At 35.3% G+C, this 24,424-nt stretch overlaps 4 protein-coding genes and 1 long non-coding RNA gene across 7 annotated transcripts; 4 read left to right on the top strand and 1 right to left on the bottom strand.

Moving 5' to 3' along the window:
• Positions 1 to 2,050: 2,050 nt before the first annotated feature.
• LOC112085180 lies at positions 2,051 to 5,940 on the bottom strand. 3 transcript variants are annotated; one of them, XR_002898736.1, is made up of 6 exons: positions 5,603 to 5,940; positions 5,089 to 5,345; positions 4,788 to 4,988; positions 4,664 to 4,709; positions 2,313 to 2,730; positions 2,051 to 2,241 (listed from the first exon to the last, which is right to left on the bottom strand). It is a non-coding gene; the product is annotated as an uncharacterized LOC112085180 (long non-coding RNA). The 3 variants fall into 3 exon arrangements; XR_002898737.1 differs by having other exon boundaries at positions 2,313 to 2,525; XR_002898735.1 differs by lacking the exons at positions 2,051 to 2,241; positions 2,313 to 2,730 and adding an exon at positions 4,326 to 4,506.
• Positions 5,941 to 6,277: 337 nt separating this feature from the next.
• LOC18014775 (putative BTB/POZ domain-containing protein At4g04090) lies at positions 6,278 to 10,529 on the top strand. Its single transcript, XM_024154224.1, has 4 exons — positions 6,278 to 6,443; positions 6,629 to 6,671; positions 9,951 to 10,087; positions 10,218 to 10,529. Exons 3-4 carry the CDS (start codon positions 9,953 to 9,955, stop codon positions 10,416 to 10,418), a joined length of 336 nt encoding a protein of 111 aa, XP_024009992.1. The 5' UTR covers positions 6,278 to 6,443; positions 6,629 to 6,671; positions 9,951 to 9,952; the 3' UTR covers positions 10,419 to 10,529.
• Positions 10,530 to 13,698: 3,169 nt separating this feature from the next.
• On the top strand, positions 13,699 to 14,724 carry LOC18014774. Its single transcript, XM_006396651.2, has one exon. The coding sequence runs from the start codon at positions 13,766 to 13,768 to the stop codon at positions 14,624 to 14,626; it is 861 nt and encodes a 286-aa protein (XP_006396714.1). The 5' UTR covers positions 13,699 to 13,765; the 3' UTR covers positions 14,627 to 14,724.
• A 336-nt stretch (positions 14,725 to 15,060) lies between these two features.
• LOC18014753 (cell division control protein 48 homolog C) lies at positions 15,061 to 18,424 on the top strand. The gene is made up of 14 exons (XM_006396650.2): positions 15,061 to 15,241; positions 15,504 to 15,655; positions 15,765 to 15,917; positions 16,037 to 16,167; positions 16,265 to 16,391; positions 16,474 to 16,724; positions 16,795 to 16,919; positions 16,999 to 17,042; positions 17,128 to 17,259; positions 17,363 to 17,440; positions 17,534 to 17,616; positions 17,710 to 17,832; positions 17,923 to 17,983; positions 18,074 to 18,424. Exons 1-14 carry the CDS (start codon positions 15,121 to 15,123, stop codon positions 18,242 to 18,244), a joined length of 1,752 nt encoding a protein of 583 aa, XP_006396713.1. The 5' UTR covers positions 15,061 to 15,120; the 3' UTR covers positions 18,245 to 18,424.
• A 218-nt stretch (positions 18,425 to 18,642) lies between these two features.
• LOC18014752 lies at positions 18,643 to 20,675 on the top strand. Its single transcript, XM_006396649.2, has 7 exons — positions 18,643 to 18,698; positions 18,942 to 19,003; positions 19,330 to 19,479; positions 19,556 to 19,629; positions 19,756 to 19,874; positions 20,043 to 20,126; positions 20,391 to 20,675. The coding sequence occupies exons 2-7, from the start codon at positions 18,997 to 18,999 to the stop codon at positions 20,494 to 20,496; spliced, it is 540 nt and encodes a 179-aa protein (XP_006396712.1). The 5' UTR covers positions 18,643 to 18,698; positions 18,942 to 18,996; the 3' UTR covers positions 20,497 to 20,675.
• Positions 20,676 to 24,424: the final 3,749 nt, after the last annotated feature.

The raw sequence follows: 24,424 nt of genomic DNA, 5'->3' as shown, positions 1-24,424 counted from the left end.
ATATCACATATTTTAATTAATCATATGTTTGCAAACCCTAAACATTTCTTATAAGTGTTACATGTATTATACATAAGATCATTTTCAAAAAGCTGAACTTTCATAATTTAGTTAGACAATTCTATTTTATTCATTTAGAGGGGCATTATCCTTTTGAAGTATAGTAAAAAAGAGTTAAACAACATATTCAAACCTTCAGAACCCTAAAATTATAGGGTTTAGGGTATAGAATTGCGATTAACAAATTGTCGTCACAAAAGAGTCACAGTTTGTAACTTATTTGCCACTATAAATTCTATTAGTGACTACTTTATGACTTTAATGTGCGACTAATTTGTGACTATTTCAAAAAGTACGAAAATTTTATGAAATATCAAGCGGCAAAATAATCCCTCCATTCTTCATATGCGACCACAGTTGCGACTAATCTATGACCCTCACAATTTTATTATACATGAAAACCCTTTCTCTCTCCCACTTTCGATTCATCTCAATCATTTCTAAACACTTAGCCAATTTTGTTCTTTCTTCGACAAACCCTAACTCTCTCAAATTTTTTCTAAATCTCTCTCGAATCTATACCTAATACTCCCAAACAGATCATCTTTCTTCTTCTCTTCCGAAATATCTTTCCAAATTCCTTCTTCTCCTCCTAAATCTCTCCATTTCCTAAGAATGCCACCAAAAAGTTCAACTAAGGGTTGTGGCGGCAAATCCGGCGAAGGGAGCCGATTAACCGGAGGTGGGACACAAATCGATGGTGGGGGATCGTCCTTGCACTCCTCGACTCCATCCTCAAACGGCACACTGTCGACATCGCCATCGCTATCTCTCGTTCACAGCTTCCAACCCAGTATCCAGCAGCGACACAACCACTGCCTGCTCTTCTCTACGCACAACATCCGCCGGCTCCTCTCTATGCTCAACATCCGCCGGCTACTCTAAACCCTGAACAGCACCAGCAACCGCCGCCTCATCCTCATCAAATTCTGGCACCGCCGCCTCTTCAATATCCGCTGCCGCCTCTCCACTATCCGCCGGCTTATCTTGAGGAAGTTCTGATTCTTCACCAGCAGCAAAATCCCAACCAACAACAAGTGGCTGAGCAGAATCCAGAGTCAGAACCAGATTACCGGAACATTTGCGGTAATGTTCGATAAAGATTGTAATGTTTTCTGTTTACATAGTTCTAATTTGTTTTCTTATTATACTTACAAAGATTGTATTGTATACGTAGGGGAAGTACAATTGGGTTAGAGAAATTACCGAGACTGTGAGAGAAATATTCTTGAAGAGAGACATAAGAATTGAAGGATGAAAGAAATACTTAGTCAAGTTAGGAAGAAAAAGATCAGATATTTCTTAAGGTAATTTCATTTTTTCTTCCTCTTCATATCATTTGATTGGATTTGTTTTGCTGAGAATGATTAGTTGATGTCGATTCGCTGGTTTTGAGCTTATAAGTGTGGTTCTATGATTTCTCTGTGTTCATTCATGTCTTTTATTAGCTCAGTTTTTTTTTGCATGTTTAGCTTGGTTTGATGCTTAACACGCTTGTAGAAGGCATTTTTGGTTCTGTGTTCTTAGTTTAATTCAGAGATTTAGGAAACCTTAAGGTTAGACCAATGTTTGATGTTTAGCAAATGAAAAATGTTTGATGGTTACCAAATGTCACACGTGTTCATCGTTTTTGATGTTTGATTTATAGCAAATATCTGCATCGCAAGATGAGTGTGCGCACTACGTGCAGGTAGTTTTCATAATAATGATTTGTTTTACTTTTTTTGGCTGTTTTAAAATTTTGATAAATAATACAGATTTTTGTTGATGTAGATCTGAAATTTTTTTTATTGTTATTATTTAAGTAGAATGGAATAAGCGAAATAACTTATGATATAAAGTATACATATTTTATAATAAAACAGATGGAGACAGTTAACGTGTTAAACTAATCGGTACATTGAACTTATTGTCAACAAAATATTCTTCATAGTTTTCACTTTTCATTTTTGATAATGTATTTATCATCAACGGATACCTCATACACAGATTTAACACATTTCTAGCCCAACAATGTCTTATTGATAATTAGACTAATTGGCAAAACCTATTGACATCCAACAATTAGATTATTGTAGTAGGAGACCAGTCCTCCCAATGATTAGGATGAAGACATTGTTGTAACTGTTTTGTCTTGTTGGTAGTGCTAAAGAGACACAACGATCTCGATTAAGTGAATCACTGAACAAAAACACACATATTAGTCAGACGAGAGAGAGAGAGAGAGAGAGAGAGAGAGAGAAGATGCATACCACCAAGCGAGAAGGACCTCCTTCTCATATAAGACTAACGACAGAACATGTCTGACTCTGGATCATAGAAGATAATGATAGCTTTGAGTGGGCGAGACTGAAACAGAAGGACATTGACCCATGAGTGTCTAATATAACTTCATGTATAGCTTCTACTACTCGCAAGGACATTCATATCCAAGTAGTGCTCCTTCACTCCATCTTAAAGAGTTTCTGCAGCCAAAACAGAAACAAAATGAACTTTACATAATATACATGTGATACAAAAAATATAGCACCAATGACGTAAGAAAAAATTGACAAGCCACTCCAATAGAATATTGACTTGCAAACAATCCTCTTCAAATACTGGATCTTTTTATTGCGTTTTCAATCGCCATCTTCACTCTGCAGATATCACTATGCGCCTTCTTGCAAGCTGGTATATAATATTTTTTTGGGGTAAGTAAAATTTTTTGAGAACACATTGTTAGTTGAAACTTAAAAACTCAACTGAAATTTTATATACATGATTTTTCTTTTTAATAATTGGGCATAGGACACGTCATTTTAATCCCCAATAAATAATTCAAACCCCAATTCTTCTGCATTTCCAATTTCTCAAATATTCCTCTCAAGAATCAAACATAATCTAATCTAAATAAACGAAATAGAACTAACTTATAAATGGTTCAAGTAAATAAAATTATAGTTAAAAGGTATAAACACTTATAATGGCCATGAGTAGTGTATGTAATCTTTTATCCCACGGCACAAACAAATAAGATTCATCCTTTTTTTCCCCACTTTTAGTATAAAAATTCATCTTTCTCCTACTAAAACCATTTCTTGACAACAAGTGGATACAATCAAAATTGAAAACTCAGACGTAAACCATAAAAACGAATACACAGAGGACAACGAAACATCATACCATAAGATATTTTCATGCTTTCTAAAGCTATAAAGCTCTCACTCAGACTGAAGAACAGTAATGTAATAAGGATAGCCTTGGCATGTCCCTGACGACGATGCATTTTCATGCGCAGAAAGCTCCCAGTTAAGTTTATACGAAGCGAGATTATAGATACCTAGCGAGAAACCCATATCTGAAGCAGGATATCAGTTGTGGACAATGGCTGGATTTGGACCTTTGTGGAACTTAAAGCAGACCATATGAAAGGAGGTGAACTTTCCATGGAGGATGGAGGTTTTCCTAGACGGCTTCCCATGACATCTGAAGTTAATTTCATTTCCTCTGTTACAGTTGGCACGTAGCGCCACTCAGATTGATTTACCATAGGAGGAGATGGTGCAGCTGCGTCTGGTAGAGAATCAATGGTGTTAATGCTCACAGAAGCTAATCCATCAGACGTGTTTCTTATTATCATCTTTAGTTTTATTTCACACAAGGAGCTCCAAAAGTTGTGGTATATGGTTTGGGGACCGTCGAGAAAACAAAATCGAAGAGAGGGAAAAGAGACGAAAATTTGGATTCGATCACAATGCTGAATCAAAGAAAAAAGAAATTAAAATCACCTGCAAAAATGGGAAGAAATGCTTATAGAATGTACGGAAATGATTGTTTTTGGTCCCTGATTAGAAGCAGTAAATCAGGAGGAGCTTCGGTTGCTCCAGGAAAGTTTTCTGAGGCAGATCGAAATCTCTTGAAAAGATTTTCGTGAAAATCAATCAAACATCGTGTGACAAAAAGTCCATGGCCGTCGACCAAAAACTTATCGGGAAGACTCGCGAGGAGGATGAAGAGATTGACGTTAGATTTTTCAAGAATAATTTTTTTATTAATTAAGATTGTATGAGACATGTGTCAACCTCTCCAGTGATGACGTGTCAATCAGCTAGAGAGAGTTGAGCACTCTTTATATATAACACTAGGATAAGACCCGCGTATACACGCGGGGTTGTGTAGTAGAGATACATTCATTCATTTGATTTTTTTGATATATTCTCATTTTGTTTTATTCTTATATTTGTTATTGTATTTTGCTTTTTAATTATAATTATGTTTTTATATTTAATTGTATTCCAGTAATAAAACATTACATGAAGCTGATAATTAAATTATCAAATGCAGAAAACATAGTGGAGGTAGAAATAGAATAGAAGTCGTAAAATAGTTGCAGTAATAACGCAAGAGAAGCTGGAGTAGACGATAGAGAAGCTGCTCTTCAATCTTTCTTCTCTTTCGCTAAAACTGATGAAGAAATTGGATTGTTAGTTAATTTTAAAAAGAATAATTAGATTGTTAGTTGTACATGCTTTATTTAGATTTCGTTGGCTTATAATAAGTTGGAAATAATTTGTTGTGTAAAATGTTGTCTATGTTTTTTTTTTTAAATTGTAATACATACCAAGGAAGAGAGGTAAGCCTTCTAATCCTTGCAAGTAGCTCAACCCCTTGAAACGAAATCGCATCATCAAGAATAAATTTATATACACAAAACATAACACAAAACAAAGGTTAAGTATCTTTACTTGCAAAAGCTTTTGGAACATTGATGACAGAACCAGCTCAGGTGTCTTCTTTGTTATTTTCAAGATATCTGCAAGAGACCCTCCATCCATGTATTCAAGAGCTATGCTGATTTGTCCCGAGTCTGGACTATAAAACGTTCTGTGAAAATCCACAAGTCCTGCAGTGCTCCGTATCTCTGTAAGCAGTTGTTGTCTTTTCTCCTGCAATGCTCAAACCAAATCAGTTAATATTCAAAAACAAAAAACATTATGAAGAAAATATTCACATGTTCCCTTGGATCAAGAAAGACACTATATTTACCCTTTTGAAGACATTAATCCTCTTCAAAGCTAGAATTCTATGATTCGGGATATGAATCACGCGTTGAACAACGCTGCTAGCACCGCTTCCTATAGCTCCAAAAACATGTATTTCATGAGAAGCACATTGACATGTGGTCTCACAGCTCTCTGATTCATCCACATGAGAAGAAGATGTACATTTTTGTAACCCGAGCTCGTTAAAGTTGTAAACTCCATATGATGTACTAAGAAAATTAACTGTCCTCCATCTGATGGCTTGAAAAACAAACAAAAGAGATAACTTTAAGATACACAAGAGAGCGTAAATTACTAAATATGGATCGTTTGGGTCTAACGATGAGGATGACGGTGCACTAAGAAACTCAATTAGAAGAGGGAAAAAAAACTCAACCATCCCTGAGTACGTGATTAACAACCCAGCTTTCTAAATCCCTAAATTTCATAATTTTGAATTCCCTAAATCCCTAAATTTCAGAATGAACAATCCCAAGAGATATAACACACAAACTCACCAGTTCATATTCCAATTGCTCGAAATGGGTTCTTCTTCCTTTGCCGATTCACCAATCGGACTGGCGTCATTAGGCTTGTCTTTTTTTTGCCACTTCTCTTTCGAGTCGTCTCCGTTTCCTTCTCTTCCACCTCGTCTTCATAATCTTTGTACAGCTTCATCATCTACATAAGCTGGAGCTGATGAGCTGTGGATGAACCGTCAAGCATCGCTGGTACCATCTCCGAAACTTCAACATCATGGGACCAGTTGTATGCGCCGCCGTCGCTGCCGCGAGAGTGAGATTGTGAACGGCGATATTGACTTAGGTTTTCGTTGAAGCAATTTGTTTTACAAAGAGAAAAGGAGGAAAAAATTGATGGAGAGAAAATAATTATTGTCTCGTTTTTAAAAAAAAAATTAAAAAGATGATGTGTCAGGTGATGTGTAAAAAATTAAAAAGCACCTGTATTTATGATATTTTTTGAGTTTCAACCCAACAAATAATAATAAATAATTGGGTCAAATGAGATTTGGGTTTAAAACGTCTCAGCCCAACAAGATTTTTGAAATAGCTCAAATATGTTTCACGGGGACGCGTGGCATCATCTGAGTGGCTTGTTTATTTTTTTTTTGGGGAGATCTGCGAAATGAACTTCATTTTCTCCCAAAAAAAATTTTGTGCTCCATCGAAGCGACTACGGCGATTGAGACCGCCGTGGTCCTTCGCCGTCTCGTCTTTACCGCCGTGGTCCCTCGCCGTATCGTCTTCACCGCCGTGGTCCTTCACCGTCTCGTCTTCCTCCTTCCTTGGCCGAGTCGTCTTCCTCCTTCCTTCGCCGTGTCAGAGCCATCCCTTCCCGGTAAATCTTCTTCTCTCCGCCGTGTCACAACCTTATAGTTTTGATCGATTCGTTTTCCGTGTCATGAGATCATTGTTCGATGTTTTTTGATTTTATTCTTTTTATCGATAGTGGTTTGCGAGATGTTTGACATTTTCAATACTTTTGCATGTGTGAAAACCGGTTGCATGTGTGTGTGGAAGAAGGATCAGAATTGGGCAAGAACGGTTTCAGACAATCACATCCCTGGTGAGTTCGTTTATTGATTATCTTTGTTTGAGTTAGATAGATTGAGTTAGATTGGGCAAGAATGAGTTAGATAGATTGCTTGGTTCATCTTTGATTGGGCAAGAATGAGTTAGATAGATTGGGCAAGAATGAGTTAGAGAAACATTAATGGTTTTTTATCTGATAATATCGTTCATTGCTTTGTTGATTTGCTGTGATGGTTTTCCTTCTGATTTGATGTGTAGTTCATTAAATTTAGGTAGTTGAGGAGTTCATTAAGAGGTTGATGGTATTGTTCTGAAGTAAACTAGTAAATATAAATTGAACTAAACTAAAACTTAATGGTAACTGATGAATTAATGGTGATAGAGATATCAGCCAACTGCAAAAGTGTATTCAATTACACTTTTCATAATGAAATGTACCAAAACAATTAACAAAACATAGAAAATTTAGGTAGCCATTAAGTGATGATTTCTGCTTTATAATGGAAACATCTATAATCGGACATAACTTGGAAGAAGAAACCAAACTGTAGTAAAATGGATATGGATTTTACCATTCCATTGTCATCATCTCAAAACTTCACTGATCTCTTGTCTCAACAAGGGATCAACACTCCAAACTTCAACACTCCAAATATCTTCTCCCAACCACAATCACCTTTACCTGAGACATTGAAAGATGCAGTAGTCAAGCACAGATGGACTATCCCTGAAGAAAAGATCCTCATATGTGCTTGGTTACACACATCTAAAGATGCCATTGTTGGGAATGAGCAGAGAGGAGGGAGGTTCTGGGATAGAGTTGCTAGTTTCTACGCTAGTAGTCGTACTGTGGCCGGTCTTCCAATCAGGGAGGCCAATACTTGCAAGCAGAAGTGGTGCAAAATCAATGAGATGGTGTCCAAGTTTGCTGGGTGCATGGACGCTGCTGAAAGGGCTAGAAAGAGTGGCCAGAATGATGATGATGTGATCCAGTTTGCTCACCAACTGTATTTCCAGGACCAGAAGATGAAGTTTACCTTGGATCATGCTTGGAGACTGTTGAGAAATGATCACAAGTGGACCAGTTTGCGTACTGTAAAAAGTACAAGCTCCAAACGAAGTAGGCTCAGTGAAGAGCCTAACTTTTCCTCAAGCTCTGTTGCCGGCTCGCCTGAGGAGGAAGAAACAGAGGAGAGGCCAATGGGTGTTAAGGCCTCCAAGGCCAAAGGGAAAAAAAGGAGGAAGAGTGAAGAAAGTGCAGGTGCAAGTGGTGCTGCAAAGCTGTTGGAGGAGCTGTGGGCCATAAAGGAGAAGGATGTGGCCGCTACAGAAAGACATGACGACAAGCAACTTCTTCAGAGTCTGATTTCTAAAAAAGAGCCACTAACCGAGATGGAAGTAGCTTTGAAGAATAAGCTATTACTTAAGATGGTTTAAACGAAGTAGGTAAGTGTTTATCTGCTCATTTGGTGCATGTGTGTGTGTTTATATGTCCTACGTCTTGGAAAGGACAGTATTCACGTGGACATGCAAAACCGACTATCGTTTTAGAGGCGGTGGCTTCAAAAGATCTTTGGATTTGGCACGCATTTTTTGGAGCACCAGGTACTTGTAACGATCTAAATGTTCTCGACCGATCACCCGTCTTTGATGATATATTACATGGTAAAGCTACACCAGTCAGTTACGTAGTCAATGGACACCAATACCGTATGCCTTACTATCTGACAGATGGTATATATCCGAAATGGGCGACTTTCATCCAATCAATTTCTAACCCACAAGGTCCTGAAGAATCATTATTTGCTACTTATCAAGAAGCAGTTAGAAAAGATGTCGAGCGTGCGTTTGGAGTGTTGCAAGCTCGATTTGCGATTGTCAGAAACCCAGCTATGTGTATGGATAAATCAAAAATAGGCAAGATAATGAGAGCATCTATCATATTGCATAATATGATAGTAGAAAACGAACGAGACCAAGGCACTCAATTTGAGTTATATGCTTTCATGGAAAGAGAAGGAAGCGGAACTTCACAAGTGGACTACGCATTCTCTACAGATACACCTACAAACGTGAACAACATGATGGCCAATCGAGCTCTAATACGTGAGAAAAGAGTGCATGAACACTTGAAAGCTGATTTGGTTCAACATATTTGGAATAAATATGGCACAAATCAAAACTAAAAACGACTTAAAATTGTGTTTTCATCATGTTTTTATATGTTTTTTCATCTTGTATTAATGTGTTATTCAAGTTTCAATAAAAATATTGTTTTTTATATACACAAATTTTATTTTCTTTGCATTTTATTTTCTTTTAAAAAAATAATTTTTTATTCTTTAAGACCAAATGAATATCATTAATAAACCACAAAAGTTAAAAAGTTCTTAATGGATCTCAAAACTTAAACTATTATTAAAATTAGTGCTTATGAAACCCAAAAAATATCATGAATACAGGTGCTCTTAGGTGTCAAGCTGGTAAGACTTAACCAAGTCTATATAATAGATTAATTAACGAGTGAATGTACACGGGAATTCTTCGGCGCTGCCTTAGATTGTTAGCTCTGGTGAGTTCAAGTTGTTTGCAGCCAATTACCCAATTCTTACATTAGAGATAATGAAAGCTTGTTTTTTAATCGAAGTAGAAACAATGAATTACTCGTACTGTACATGTTATAGCTTGTGATCGTTGGTCGAAGAACCACATTGTAGCTTTTGTGTGTTTCACTCTGACAAACCACATAATCCTTTTTATTAATTTATGGTTGGGCTTATTTGTTTTCACAAACTTGATAATTTTTTTTTAATAATTAGTTTTTATAGTAGTCTTTTTGAAATTCACTTACATCCAAATGTGAAAAATATTTAGAAAGCATGTTGCTTGTCAAGCAAGCAAACACAATTTTAAAGAAAAATAGTAGTTGAAAAGTCTTTTGGTTTATGAGAAAAGAAGTAGTTGAAGAGTTTCGAAGAAAGCTTTTTGCGACTGAAATAAAATCTTTAAATTGTTTTTTTTTTAAACAAGAGTTACAAATAAATCATTTATTACGTAGTTATTTTTAATCTCAAATAAATCATTTATTAGGTAGTTACAAATATTATTAATATCATTTTCTGAAATATTAATAATATTAGCAATGCATGGAAGAGCGCAGATAATTTGTGAATTTTAATTAGTATATTAACGTCTCCTCCATTTCCAAAGGTCGTGAAAATTGAAAGTAAAAGTAATTTGACCGTCTAGAATCTCTCTATATATACAACCTACAATCGTTTCCCAGTTTTAATCCAGGTTATATATGATATAGATATGGGGACACAATCAAACAAAGAGCTTTTCTGGGATGGATTAGTAAAGTTTTTGAAAGAACAGCAAGTCGATGTACTTCTAAAGGCATGTGACAGTGATGAGGAGGCAGCTATCTCTGCCCATAAGTTTATTCTGGTCGTGAATTCTTCTTCTACTACTCCTTTTGCTTTTTCATTGATTCGTAAGAAATTCCTAGAAATGCTCTTACATGAAATGATTTCATTAGCTAATGTGCTTTCTTTGACATTTATGTGATTTTGTATAGTCTGCAAGATCAGAGGTGTTTAGGAAGATGTTTGAACCAGACAAATGCAAGGCTTCGTCCAGGCTCGAGACAATCACTCTCTCAGAGATGAAACATGAAGAATTGGAGGCTTTCGTTGAGTTCATCTATAGCGACGGCTCTATGCTTTCAGAGAAAGCGAAGAAACACGTTAGGTCACTATTGTGCAGCCGACAAATATGAGATTCCCCATCTACGTGACCTATGCAGAAATGAGCTTATATCATCTCTTAACTCTTCGAATGCTCTTAGTATTCTTGTTCTCGCCCAAAACCCTTTTGACAAAGCCATCAATGATGCAGTCATAATTTTTTTTTATGAGGAATTTCTGATGCTGCGCAGCCGTATTTACCATCAGAAATTGTAAAAGTATGATTTCTCTCTCTACTGAGTTCAAGACTTTCGTCGTCGATCACCCAAATCTTACCGTGGAGATAGTGAAGGTTATTTCGGGGAATAGTCGCTGTTTTTCTGGTCGCTTTGTTTAGTTTCATGTTTCATTTAAACCCCTAAACTCCGTATTATCATTTTTCATTGGATTTCACTTCCTTTTTTTTCTCTCAAGCTTGCAAATCTTTGAAAAGTTGTTTCACTATTTCTGATCCGTTTTCGTTTATTAAAATTATTTCTCAATGGTTAACATAAACAAACGATACAAATACTAATAAAAAACAAAAATAATAATTAAAAAAAAAAAAGATTTCTTCTCCAGCAAGAAAAACAAATGTTGACGAAAAAAAATAGAAGGGCTCGCGAAGCTTTTCTAAAGAAGTTGTTATTGGCGAGTTTGATGAGTTTGGAAGGTTAAGAGGAACCCACATTTACAAGTGCTCACATATACGGTCTTTATCAGTTATCAGTTATTACTTCCATACTCTTATATGATCTGGACTATCAATAGTTGGATGAGATATTGCACTTGTGACATGTCAGTGATTATGATTAATACAAGAAACGTTTGATCCTTAGATAAGATTGATTCCTAAGTCCTAACGTTGAACAATGATTACTAATTTACTACCATGCATTTACATATTTGGTAGGTTAAAACCTAGGTTTTGTGGAAATGTTGTTGACTCAACTGAGAAAACCTTCTCTTCCTCTGTGGTTTTGTAGAATAATTGCTGGTCTTGATTATTATTGACTTCATCAATTTTTGCTGGTCTTGATCCTAATGGAGTCTAGACTCTAGACATTTAGTCCATCAATCTTTTTTAAGAAAGGTTTAAAGTGCTAATATGATTCCATTGTTCCTATGCAAAACTTTTAGGTGTGGCGCTCAATTGTGATTAATGTGATCATTGACTCATTATTAAACTTAACCCAAAAATCAAGTTTCATTTCAATAATCCAAGATTAGACAATACTACGAAAAAAGTGTTGCGATTACCGCATTATGATTCCTTAGGATTTTGGCGGGGACATTAACCGACTGTAGATAAAGAGTAATCGTCTGTATTTTGGTGAATCTGATGTGTGATTAACGGTGGAGATGTGATTCCTGAGAAGATGTTGGGCATAGATTAGAGACATTGAGGGTTTATGAAGTAACCAGTTATATTTAACCCCGAATTGGACCAACCCGTTATGTTGTGGAAGCTGGAGTATTGGACTGGAGAAGCAAAATAATAATACCAAGACTCATACTGCTATTTTTGGTATGTAGCAGATGAATCATAACTGGAATACCAATATCCGGTATGATAATCTGGTCCTTGCTCCGGTTACGGCTGGTTTAGTTTTTATTTAAATTTTTTAATTTACTCGTAACCTTGGGAGGTGTACGGATGGAGAAATCCAAGAACCTCAAATCTCAATCTAATAACTAACGTAGTTAATGTTACATTGCAGATGTGTACTGTGTCTGTGTGTTTCACCCAATAGGACTTTCACAAACAGAGTCATATTACGATGACATCACATTGACATTGGCATCGTACATTGAATCTAAAAGACTAAAACTTAGATGTTTTTGTTATGAAGTAAAAGCGTAAGAAAAGAAAGTGAGAAATGACATCACGTTTGGGTTTGGTAATTTTGGTTATTGCGAAGAGTCAGTATAAACATGGAAAAGGGCCAACACCAAATTATGATAAAGCTTCATTTTTTGTTTGGTGTTAAGTTTATCGAGATTTTCTCGGGAAAATTCATCAAGAAACCGAAAGATGATCAAGTTCCGAGGGATTTAGGAATCAATTTCGTGTGGAAAATGAGATTATAATATAAAAATCACTTCATTTTACACGACTACAATAACTAGGCTTTCATTTTGCTAAAAAATAATTAATATGTGAAGGTGAAAGATTATGAAATAGTTTTTTTTTGACGTTAGATGAAATAGTTTATTACTAGCAGATTGCAGAAAACGTGTTATGTTATATCTCCGTAGTCCGTACAACGGATATTGATCTTTTTCCATTAACTTTTTCTATTTTATTCACCCTTGTTACTTTTTTTTTAATTTCACAAAAAAAAACTATTTCTGTATCTGATGTGATTTCTCTTTCATATAAAGACTAAAGATGCCATACATATATGGGGAAAGTTACATAAGCTGGTCAGAGATTTTATAAGTTTTTAGGGATTGGTGAATTTATATAACTAGATGTGAATGTAATAGTAAATAAATTGAAATGATGAAGAATTGCAGTTAACAACTTTTTGTGAGGAGTTGGAAAAACATACTCATGCTAGTTCTTTTTTTCTTTTTCTTTTTTGAGGTGGTATCCTACAATTCATTAATGTAATGTAAACTATTTTCTAAAATAGTGAGACCATGCATAATCGCAAGTTGGTTAATCATAGTCAGTCTCATAGATATGTAAACTAACGCAAGCGATGGACGTAACATGTTGACTTTTAATAACTCTGTTCCCTAGCTTGTTTCCATCTAACTAATAACACACCATTTTTTTTTGTTATGTATACTTGCTATTTTCTAAAGTTTAACAAAAAAAATAATCATAGGGCGATTGAAAACAAATTTATTCTTAAGAAAAATGTGAACTACCACTGAAACGTACATTGTAATATTTTAACAATACATTGTTTTTTTACAGAATTAAACAAAACAAACTATATGATTTAATGTACATTGTAATAGTTTTTCTAAAACTGAGAGTAAACAGTAAACAGGGTTTTTATGACTGGTGTGTAAAAGAGGAAAAAAAAAAAGGTAAAAAATGCAGTACTCTGAACTTTTTCATTCTTTAAACCAAACAAATAAAAAGCATATTTTTGCTTTAAAAGAAGAATAAATTATACATTCCAAACTTTTTTTTCATAAGAGTTAAACTTTTCTTCACCTCCCCTTTTTTTTCCTAATATTTTCTACTTATTACTTAACTTCTCATTAGTCACAATTTATCACAATTTTGGAAAATAATATTTTGTGACATTATTTTTCCCTCGTATATATATGCTCGCTCTGCACGAACATTAATTAACTTTTTTACCACATACTCACTCTCTCCGTCAAGGACGGGAATCCACCGGAATTACTCTCTTCGTCCACAATTCACCGGATTAAAATGACCAGCTCCGTCTACAACTCACCGGAATTCGAGTTTTGGCGTGACACGAACCGTTCATCAACTCAGCCCAACGTAAATCTCATTTCCGCCGACGAGTTGTTTCACGACGGCATTCTTCTTCCTCTACACTTCCTAAACCTCAAACCCGACCCGGACCCATCTCCACCCGCTTCTGACCCGCCTGCTTCTTTAATCCCGGAGCCTGAGTCAGTACCCGGACCCGAATTGACCCGAGAAACGGCTTCGAAGCGGTGGAGAGGTTTGTTCAGAAAGAGCGAGAACAAACCGCCGGTGAAAAACCGGAAAGAGAACATGAAAAGGGAGAAGAAAACCGGGTCGGGTTCGGGCTTAACAGCAGCGGCTGAGCTGAACATCAACATCTGGCCGTTTTCCAGAAGCAGATCCGCCGGGAATAAATTAACCCGACCCAGAATGTCGTTCGGAGCTCCGAAGACCCGGAAAATAAGCAGCGCGCCGTGTTCCCGGAGCAACTCCGCCGGCGAATCGAAATCGAGGAAGTGGCCAAACAGTCCGGTTCGAGGCGGTGTGCATTTGGGTCGGAGCAGCCCGGTTTGGCAGGTCCGGCGCGTAGATCCGACGGGTAAACCGATGTCGGGTTGGGTCGGCGAGAGAACGATGGGGAAAATGGAAATTAGAGAGGTGAGAAGGGGTAAAACAGTTAAAGAAGATAATAAACCGAAAGTATTGAGTTTAAATGCGCCGGTTTGCACCGGATCTCGGAGTCGATTAAGCTGCAGGGACGATGAGAATGGAAGTGGTAATAGTAACGTTGCTGCTGCTTCAAGTGCTAATAGTCTATTTGGCTTCCGTAATCTCTTTATTAAGAAAGTTTATTGACTTTTGGTTAGTAATTATTCAAACGTTTAACGTCAAATCAGCCATCTGATTATTAATTACTCTCCAGAGTCTGTTTTATTGTTATGGATTTGGGCAGATCTCGCATTGCTTATAATGTAAATAAAAATTAAATGTACGTTTTATATGACCATTTGTTGTTTTATTTTAAATTAAATGATTAAGTTTAGATTAGTGTATGAAATATCTAACTAAATTTTCTTATAGTTTGTGCTTTCAACCGATGTATTAAACAACAATGATTATCACGAGACACGAGCAAACAAAAACATTTGTTACTTAGTAAACCGGTACATAACATATAGACCCACTTCTTTAATCGGTATCTTGAGCAGAACCGGTTGGTTTTCTCGGGAAGGTTAATCATTGAATAAATCACATGAACTTTGTTTATACGGTCCTGAAAAAACCTCATAAACCCCTTGAAGCTCTCAAAACAGGTTTTGAGTTGGAGAAATTGTGTGAAGGCAAATCCTATGGCGGTTCTACACCGATTGTTTCGAGCAGCTCGAGTATGGCGCGGATCTCTCTCTCATCCTAAATCCATGGTTCCGTCGAACTCACGGGGACGAGAGCTTCGTCGATGTTTCCATCACGGTACGCGTCACCGTTGTGAATTTCCTATAATTTGGCGATGATCCTTTTTGATTTCTTGATGGGTTTCGATCGGAATTCGTTTAATTGGTTTAAAAATAGGGGCTTTTGAGTTATTGAGAGCATGAGCATCTAATGTTTCTTATGATCCTTAACATAAAACTCCGACTTTCAAATGTTATTTTCTTGAATTTTGATGTTTGGTATTGTTGTACTCATAAATACTCATTTTCTCTTAGTTCGATGTTGTCTTTGATTTTTTCAGGAACCTTTGAGCAGAGTAATTCAAAAGTAAATGAAGTCTTGAGACCTTGCAGCACCTTCAACGATTCTCCATGCTTTTCTATGGCACCTGCATTTTTGGGTGCTCTCTTCAGCTTTGGAGCAATAGGAGTAGCTTATGCTGATTCTGAAGAGGTTTGTTACACACACACACACACATTTTCAGTGTTGATAGATGAATTTAGCTCTTCTATGTGACACAGCTACTTTTAATGATTCTAGTTTAAAACTTAACATATTGCAGGCTAACGAGAAGTCATCTGTCCCAATAGATCCTCCACCAAACTATGTAGACGTTGCTAAGAAAGAAAGAGCTCGAGTCGAAGAACTAATACAAAGTAAAGGAACTCAATATGGTTCTTACCCACGGTTCAATGTTGCTGTCAGGAGCCAAAAGGTTACTGCAATGATCTTTGTTTTAAAAAAAATTCTCTCTAGTTTCGATAATTTCAATGTTAATTGTGAATTGGATGTGTGCTATAGCAGGCTTTTAATATAGAGTGTTTTGCGTTGTAGATTACGTTGAAGTTTCAAGTTCCTTCTTCTTGTGAAGTCGCGCAATTGATAGCAAACATTGGAACAAAACTAGGCGTCAAAGTCTCAGATCGTACTGGTGGTTCAGACATGCTGTTGCGTGCTTGGGACAGGTAATTGTCATGTTCTACAAGATTTTGTCCGAGAACTATTTTTGTAAGCCTGATGTGTAGTGTAAAACTAATCGCTACTCTTTTGATGCTACTTCAGTCCAGTCGCTTGGCAAATAACACTTCGCAGTGTGGAAAACAAGAAAGAAGTAGGAGGCAGTGAGGACGATGCAGATGAAGACTTGTGCATTCTTATCTTTGGCTCCTTACTTACGTCTGATAAAGTGGTTAAGTTTCTTTTCTTTTTTCGGAATTCACTAATTAATTCTTCCTCAAATGTTCCTTGGCTTTACTTTTTAACTGATTCAGGAAGTTGAGTTCATTAAGAAGGGAAGCTTAACTACTGAGGAACTTGAAGCTTTTGTTTCAGTGTTGCAAGTAGCTGGAACAAAAGCTGCACAAAACAAGGGAGGTAACGCACGTGAAACGTCTACGGACAAAACTGTTTCTCAATTGGAATCGATGGGAGTGAGAATCTATGGAGTTAACAAACCTCTTGGGGATGATTCTGTCGATGAGATATCATGGGACAATATTGCTGGATATGATCAGCAAAAGCGGTAAGCTTTAGTTACATGATTTCTCTTCTATCCCATAAAGTTGCTTAACTAGCTTCTTATCATGATGCAGAGAAATAGAAGATACAATATTGATGGCCCTTCATAGCCCTCAAGTGTATGATGATATAGTACGTGGTACACGGTCCAAATTTGAATCGAACCGACCCCGAGCTGTGCTCTTTGAGGGCCCACCAGGTTAGAACAAGAAGAGTGCATTTACAATTCGTCTTTCTTTGTAGAAACGAGTTTTGATCTGATTATCCATAAACCTTAGGAACTGGGAAGACATCTTGCGCGCGTGTTATTGCTAATCAAGCGGTGAGTAGTCAAGACTTTGCTAATCTGTTTAAACCTTTTCTGAGTTTGAATGTTGAGCTCTTAACTTCTTGCAAGTTCTTGGCAGGGTATACCGTTGCTTTATGTGCCACTTGAAGCTGTAATGTCTAAGTTCTATGGTGAAAGCGAGCGGCTTCTTGGGACTGTGTTTTCACAAGCAAATGAGCTCTCTGATGGTGCGATTATATTTCTTGATGAGGTGAAGAAAATATTTGCTTCTATTATATCCTTGTCCGTTTTTTTGTCTCCTATCAAAATTTGACTATGAATTTAAAAATATACTTGTCTAACTCACATTCCAGATCGATGCCTTTGCTATATCTCGTGATAGTGAGATGCATGAAGCAACACGTAGAGTTTTATCGGTACTACTAAGACAGGTAAGACACACAAGATTACCAATGTTACAGCATATCCTCGAGAGACTAGAAATTTCCGATTATGATGAAACTGGTTCTTGTATGTTTTTGCAGATTGATGGATTTGAACAGGACAAAAAAGTGGTTGTGATTGCTGCAACCAATAGAAAACAAGATCTTGATCCCGCTTTGATCAGGTAAGCAATATAAAACCTCTCAAACCGGTTCAACTCTCCTTGGCTGCAGTCTCCTGACCCGTATCCATTGTTTCTCCACCTGTGTATCTTTAGCCGGTTTGATTCTATGATCACGTTTAGCTTACCAGACTTACAAACCCGTCAAGAAATCATCGCTCAATACGCAAAACAACTCTCAAAGCCTGAACTAGTCCAGCTTGCTCAGGCCACAGAAACGTAAAGTTTCTAACTTTCTTTTAGCATATCTTGTTAAAGTTTGAAACTTTCTGTTCGACCTACTTCAAGGCCACTAGATTGGTTATGCAGAATGTCAGGAAGGGATATTCGAGATGTATGTCAAGGAGCAGAAAGGACATGGGCTTCAAAGGTTAAACAAAGATTTTCATCTTCTACACTTGACTAAATGTTAACACAACTGCAGGTCATTAACCTTTTTGTAAATTGTTGGATTATATAGTTGATTCGTCGCGCAAAAGCTGATGGGATACAACAACAAATCACTCTCCCTCCAATACAAGAGTACTTGGAAAGCGCTGAAGCTAGACGCAAAGCCCTGCTTAGTGTCGCAGAGCAGAGAGAACAGAATCTGGCTGCTCGTTCTAAGAAACCTCTGCTAGATTTTGAGTGACAATATTGATTTTGACACACCATAACTTACCGACAGTAACTTGATACATATAAAAAGACATATACTTCTTCTGTTCTTTGAATTTTACCTTTAGTCTAGGTCAAAGCACGAGGATGTTGTTACAGAAGATCAGGACACAAATTGGAGTAAAAAAACAGCCTTTTTCCCTGTTTTTGTATCTAATTGCATTTATAACTTTCATACCATAACGATCGAGAAATTGAAGATATTTATCTTATAAGATATGTAAGAAATTCATGATACACTCCCACATATGTGTAAACCACAGTTAATAACTAGTGTTTTTTGTTTTACAGCTGTCGTTTTACCGTGTCGTTTTTTATTCTCTGCTGATGTGTGTTTTTCCTAGCACCATTATCTATCAAACATGAAACGACATCGTATTTGGAAACTTGATTTTGTGTCCTCGCAACAACAGTGTCTCGTAAGGACGGTAAGAAGTTCGCTGAGAACTTGGACTTTTTGATCGGATTTGTTGGATTATCTACTTTTTGCTGAAAAAATTGTTGCTTCGATTTCACTAGATGCTTTCTGATTGATCCCATTTGAATCTCCTCTCATTTTGCGGGGTAAAAAGTTTACTTACTTGTTAAGCCTAGAAACTGTTCGACGAAATGCCTAAGTGATGTTATTTATTTTTTTTCTTATATGATTTGTCTTTGTTTTTTATTTTCAGGTTCCCAAGGTTGGCTTGTTCTTCAGTTCTTGCATTTTTTTGATACGGAGCAGTCATGGATGGTAAGTGAATGATTCTTGGGAAACTGAAACATTTGTGAATTTGTTTTGTGAAATGAAATCCAATCTTACAATGTTTGCTGGTGAAAACGCTATCAAGTTGTGATATTTTGTTCATATGATGTAAAATTTCTTATTATAACTTGTTGAGAATCCCAATCTGTGCATGGAAACTGATTTCCTTTTTTAAAAAGAAATTAAATTTGAGGTCGCCTAGTGATAAAAGTTTTTGAATTTTGGTATTAGTAAGTCCATATTATTTGCTTTTGTTATTTGCCTTTATGAATTCATTGTAAAAGTTGGTAATATTGGCGATGTCTTATTTTCAGTTGATTCACAACCTATGATGGAGGAGACCATTTTGGTCGGTGACGATCTAATGATGGGTCCTCCATCTCCTGTCATCCCTCCTGAAATTGCTTCACATGTGCTCGAAGGTGTTGAATTGTGTGATGGGATTTTGAGGAATCTATTCTTATGTAAGTCTCTGCATCCTCTGTTTTTTTCTCCTATCAAATCGGTTAAGTTTATATAGGATTGCTTCTCTGGTTTTAGGTTTGCAAATCAATGATATTGAACCATTTTGCCAAGATGAGCTTGCCTTGTATCGACAATGTGCTGAAAACAGGGTAATACTCTCTGGCTCCACATGAAACATCTGCTCTGAATCTCAGATTATATTTGTTTTGTAAAGCTGTTCATATCTCGTATCCATTTCATTGAGTTTTTTTGGTTTCCTTATAATCTTTCTTTAGGACAAGGTATTAAGAGTAAGACTTCAAGAGAGCGAACACAAGCTAGGATCGTCTATGCCTATTGATCTCGCTAAGGAACGAATTACTCAGCTTGAAGCTGAAGCCACATCACTAGAGAGGTACTATTTCTTAAACATTGCACTGATTCAGATTAGTATAATATATGAGAAGAGTTTGTTTTCGGATATGTGTTACCAAGTGTCATGTAAATCCCTAAAAACTTTGTTCTTAATCCAAGTTTTAATCCAAATGTTGACTAGAATAGTTAATTTGTTTATTACAATCAGGCACTTGATACTAGCAAGTGGAGCTGAAGGAATTGAAGGATTTCGTAAAAGATGGAGTTTGCACGGTCGGATGACGGATACCAAGTACTGTAACAAAACCTAACCTTATAAAAAAACAATGTTCATAATAATAATATATATTATCATGGAATGAATATTTTGCATGAGATTAGAGGAACCTATATTAAACCTTATCAAATCGATTTCACTTTGCTGTTAATTTACATCATAGCTTTACTTGAGCTATTGATTGTTAGCATTGAAATGCCCTTTTCATGTTGTGAAATGTGTTTGATATGGGTCCGTTTCTTAGCTTAAAGCCAAGTTTTTTGTGTGTGGATTTCACAGAAAACGACTGGAGTCACTGAAGCAGGGAATGGCGAGTAGAAAAAAAGATGAACATGATCAATCTCCAAAACCACCTTCTACTTGGAAAAGATGGTTCTTTTGGTGAAAGTTTTTGTGATCTTACCAGCATGCTCCAGAATGATTAGTACATTCTTAAAAATAATACATTTGTGTTACAGATTTTTCCTACAATGAATCTTTCATTTGGATCATAACAGTTTATAATCAATCATACACTTGTGACGCATATGCTATACAATGTAAACATCTTTAGATATGAAAAGTGTTCTCCCAATAACCAAGATATCCTCCAATATTTTTCCAAATTAGAAACTCAAAATTCATAATGGTTTAGCATTCAAGGTTTGGTTCTTGATTTTCATACATACGGGTGGAAAGCATTTAGTTCAAGGATTAGTACATGCATAATTATAGGTTCTTTCACATTGGTCAAAGTTAAGACACAAACTAGTAAATAATTTTTAAAAATATATAGAAAAATTAGTGGGTAAAATTATTTAGAACAAGGGAGAGAAGTGTTAAATAGGGGAAGAACATATTTTGTATAAATTCAAACTTTCAAAATTTATCACTAAAGATTCCAAGTTTCAAAAAGTCAATTCGTTTACTCAATATATGGGTAGGGGGAGTCCAAAACACGCCTTTGCGTTTATTGGCCGAGTGTATAGGCTAAATGATTATTTTTCTTTTTTGTAACCTTTAGTTAATTATAAAAAGCAGATTTTAACCTCCATAGTCCATATAAACCAAAACCAAAACTTTAGATCAAACCAAAACAAAAACTTTAGATCAAAATTAGACTCTCTCTCTTTGTAAATTCAAATGATAAAGAAGTATTGTCCTTAAACCAAAAAAATGAAGAAGTATTGTCTCAGCTTATTTGGGATTGGAGGTCAAGTCTAAGCAAGATCCAAGAGGAAGATTAAGTTTGAACGTGAAGGAATCTTGTTCTTCTTCCTCCTTTTAGCCTTGACCTCGCAACCCCAAACCAGCTCAGACAATTCTTCTTCATTTTTCACCTTGTTTTTCTTGTCTATATTACCATCTCTTTGTTTTCGTTTTTTCTTGGCTTGTTTCGCAGAGGAAGAATCAAAGGTCACTTCTTCGCTTTAAGATGCCATCCGTGGATCTTGCAGCATCTTAGAGAGAGGGAGGGAGAGATGGAGAACAAAATAGGATCGTCTTAATGCACATGTTAACTAAATAATTAATTTGATTTTATAATCAGGAGCTTGATACTAGCAAGTGGAGCTGAAGGGATTTCGCCAGAGATGGAGTTTGCACGGTCTTCATAATAATAAATACTATCATTGGAAAAAAAAATTAGAAAAACCCTCAATTATTTAATATTTGCCAATTTCCTACATGAACTTTTTATGTTGCCAGAAATCTATATGAACTAATTTTTTGGATCAAAAACTATTTAAAATATTTTATAGTTCCAGTTTTCACCCTACAATTTCACGGCCGTTAACGGTGATTTCACGGCCGTTAACGGTCAAACGGATTTAGTAAACTCCGTTATTTTCCAAAACAAGAAAATACTAAAAAAAACTTCAACTATTTAATATTTGCCAAAAAAATATCTGAACTTTTAGTGTTACCAAAAACTCATACAAGCTAATTTTCAGTGTCAAAAAAATCTGAAATTTTATACGGTTTCAGCTTTTACCCCACTACTTCACATCCATTAATGGTTCTCCCCAGATTCATTCGTTGATAGTTATTTATTTGATATTGGTTTGTTTCTCATCGTAGGCGATTTGAATATAAGCTCATAACTAATTGACTCTTTGGAGCAGTGATTTCAGTGGTTCATAATAGAGTAATAAATATAAATTAGTAGGTGATCAACTGAGATAAAATGTGATAGATATTTTTAATCATCTACAAAGATCATCTTAGTGGAGATTAAATCAGCCCAAAAACAAAATAAAGCACTCATCTACAGAATCTTTAGTCATAAATATATCATAATTTCAAAAAAATATATCGTAATTTATTTCGAATCCTATTAGAGATAATTTGTTTTTAGTTGTTGTAAACTCTTTGATATTTTGGTTTTTTTAGTGTCATTTAACTTAAAAAACAAAAACAAAAATTAGCTAATGTAGATTTCTGATAACATAAAAAGTTCAAGTATTTTTTTGGCAAAGATTAAATAGTTGAGGGTTTTTTCAGTTTTTTCTTGTTTCGGAAATTAACGGAGTTTAGTAATTCCGTTTGACCGTTAACGGCCGTGAAATCGTGGGGTGAAAACTGGAACTATAAAATATTTCAAGTAGTTTTTTGATCCAAAAAATTAGTTCATGTAGATTTCTTGTAACGCAAAAAGTTCGGGTAGGAAACTAGCAAATATTAAATAGTTGAGGGTTTTTAAAGCTTTTTCCCCGCATGAAATTAGATGAACCCATAACAAACCTTATCAAATTGCTTTTATTTTGCTGTTAATTTACATTAATCTTTATTTGAGCTATTGACTGTTTATTAGCATTATGATACCTTTTATGTTTGTTTGATTTGGGTCTGCCTCTTAGCTTAAAGCCAAGTTTTGTGTGTGGATGTCACAGAAAATGACTGGAGTCACTGAAGTAGGGAATGGAGAATAGGAAAAAACATGAACATGATCAATCCCCAAAACCTTCTTCTACTTGGAAAAGATGGTTCTTTTGGTGAAGGTTTTTGTGACTTCTTGAGCATGCTCCAGACATTTAAAAAAGAAAATACACTTGTGCTGTAGATCTTTCTAGAATAAATCATTTATTTGGATCATAACAGTTCATAATCATACACTTTTGGCATAGATGCTATACATTGTAACCAACATTTGCTATGATAAGTACAAGATATTCACTTGATATATCAACAAGCACTCTCGTGTGGTATTAAATATCTCGAACCTAAATTACTAAGTGATAAACTACAAATACTAATAGGGTACACAGTTCATTTTGTACTTTTTGGTTCTTGATCATTAGCCGTTTGTTTTCTGCCGTTTCAGTTCTCCTAAGTATGATTCTTGCTTTTCACTCAACATTCGGTTCTTGGTTCTCACCTATTTGAATTATCATTTCTACCATTTAGTTCTTGCTTCTCAACCGTTTGAATCATGAATTCTACTTTTTGGCTCTTGATTCAAAAGTTCGGTTCTTAAATTTCAATTGATGTTTGATTTCAGACGTTTGGTTCTTGATTTTCAGAAGTTTGCTTTATCTCGAAAAGCTTGATTCTTGATTTCCAACCATTTGAATTTTGATCTCAAAGTTAATTGGTCGTTTTAGTATGACAAGCATATATCAGGAAGAGAGATTAAGAGTGATCGAAGAAGAGAACATAGTAAGAGAAGAAGAGACAAGTTGATTCGATAAGGTAACCCTAAAGACATGGGTCTGTGATCTTCTATTATTATTTGAGAAGGACACTTAAATAACTTTTATATCATGTGTTATTAATAACTTTGTTATGCTGATGTGTCAATCTCAAAGAGCTTCTCAATGATTTTTTAAAATTAGACTCAACTTACTAGATTAATTACATCATATGTCATTAACATTAATTTAGTTAAAGATTAGTTTATATCAAATATATATTTTTAATACTCAAACATTTAATTGTAAAGATATTCTCTCTCTTTCTATTTCTTATCAAATAAAATTTAATACATAATATTAATTATGTTACAAAACATTATTTTCTTATCTCATCTTTCTTTAATCTTAATTTTGTTAAAAAAATAATCATATTATATATTTAATAATAATAAAATCTAAATTTTTTCATACATATTATAATTTATATGTTTTTATATCAAAGCAAAGTATCTTAGTCTGATGTTAGACCAGTTAGATAGAACATATTAATTAATGTATTTAATGTGTAATTTTATTCATATAAAATCATAGAATTTATGCAATTGTATTATAAAATAAATATAAATTTGATTATTATTATAATTGCATACATGTCATATATATTTGCAATTATAAATATCAGCTAACATTTTTATAGTTGTA

Source organism: Eutrema salsugineum, unplaced genomic scaffold, assembly GCF_000478725.1.
Source record: "Eutrema salsugineum unplaced genomic scaffold, Eutsalg1_0 scaffold_3, whole genome shotgun sequence".
Classification (NCBI taxonomy): Eukaryota; Viridiplantae; Streptophyta; class Magnoliopsida; order Brassicales; family Brassicaceae; genus Eutrema; species Eutrema salsugineum.
The sequence above is the reverse complement of the archived record's forward strand: the minus strand, read 5'-3'. Positions and strand labels throughout refer to the sequence as shown.

Excerpts from the sequence above, each read along its gene's own strand:
- LOC18014775 (XM_024154224.1), top strand. The coding sequence starts at position 9,953 with ATGGGGACACAATCAAACAAAGAGCTTTTCTGGGATGGATTAGTAAAG. Across the intron at positions 10,088-10,217 it reads CTGCCCATAAGTTTATTCTG|TCTGCAAGATCAGAGGTGTT; the intron begins GTCGTGAATTCT and ends GATTTTGTATAG.
- LOC18014774 (XM_006396651.2), top strand. The coding sequence starts at position 13,766 with ATGACCAGCTCCGTCTACAACTCACCGGAATTCGAGTTTTGGCGTGAC.
- LOC18014753 (XM_006396650.2), top strand. The coding sequence starts at position 15,121 with ATGGCGGTTCTACACCGATTGTTTCGAGCAGCTCGAGTATGGCGCGGA. Across the intron at positions 17,441-17,533 it reads TATCGGTACTACTAAGACAG|ATTGATGGATTTGAACAGGA; the intron begins GTAAGACACACA and ends ATGTTTTTGCAG. Across the intron at positions 17,617-17,709 it reads CTTGATCCCGCTTTGATCAG|CCGGTTTGATTCTATGATCA; the intron begins GTAAGCAATATA and ends GTGTATCTTTAG.
- LOC18014752 (XM_006396649.2), top strand. Across the intron at positions 19,630-19,755 it reads GACAATGTGCTGAAAACAGG|GACAAGGTATTAAGAGTAAG; the intron begins GTAATACTCTCT and ends ATCTTTCTTTAG. Across the intron at positions 19,875-20,042 it reads GAAGCCACATCACTAGAGAG|GCACTTGATACTAGCAAGTG; the intron begins GTACTATTTCTT and ends TATTACAATCAG.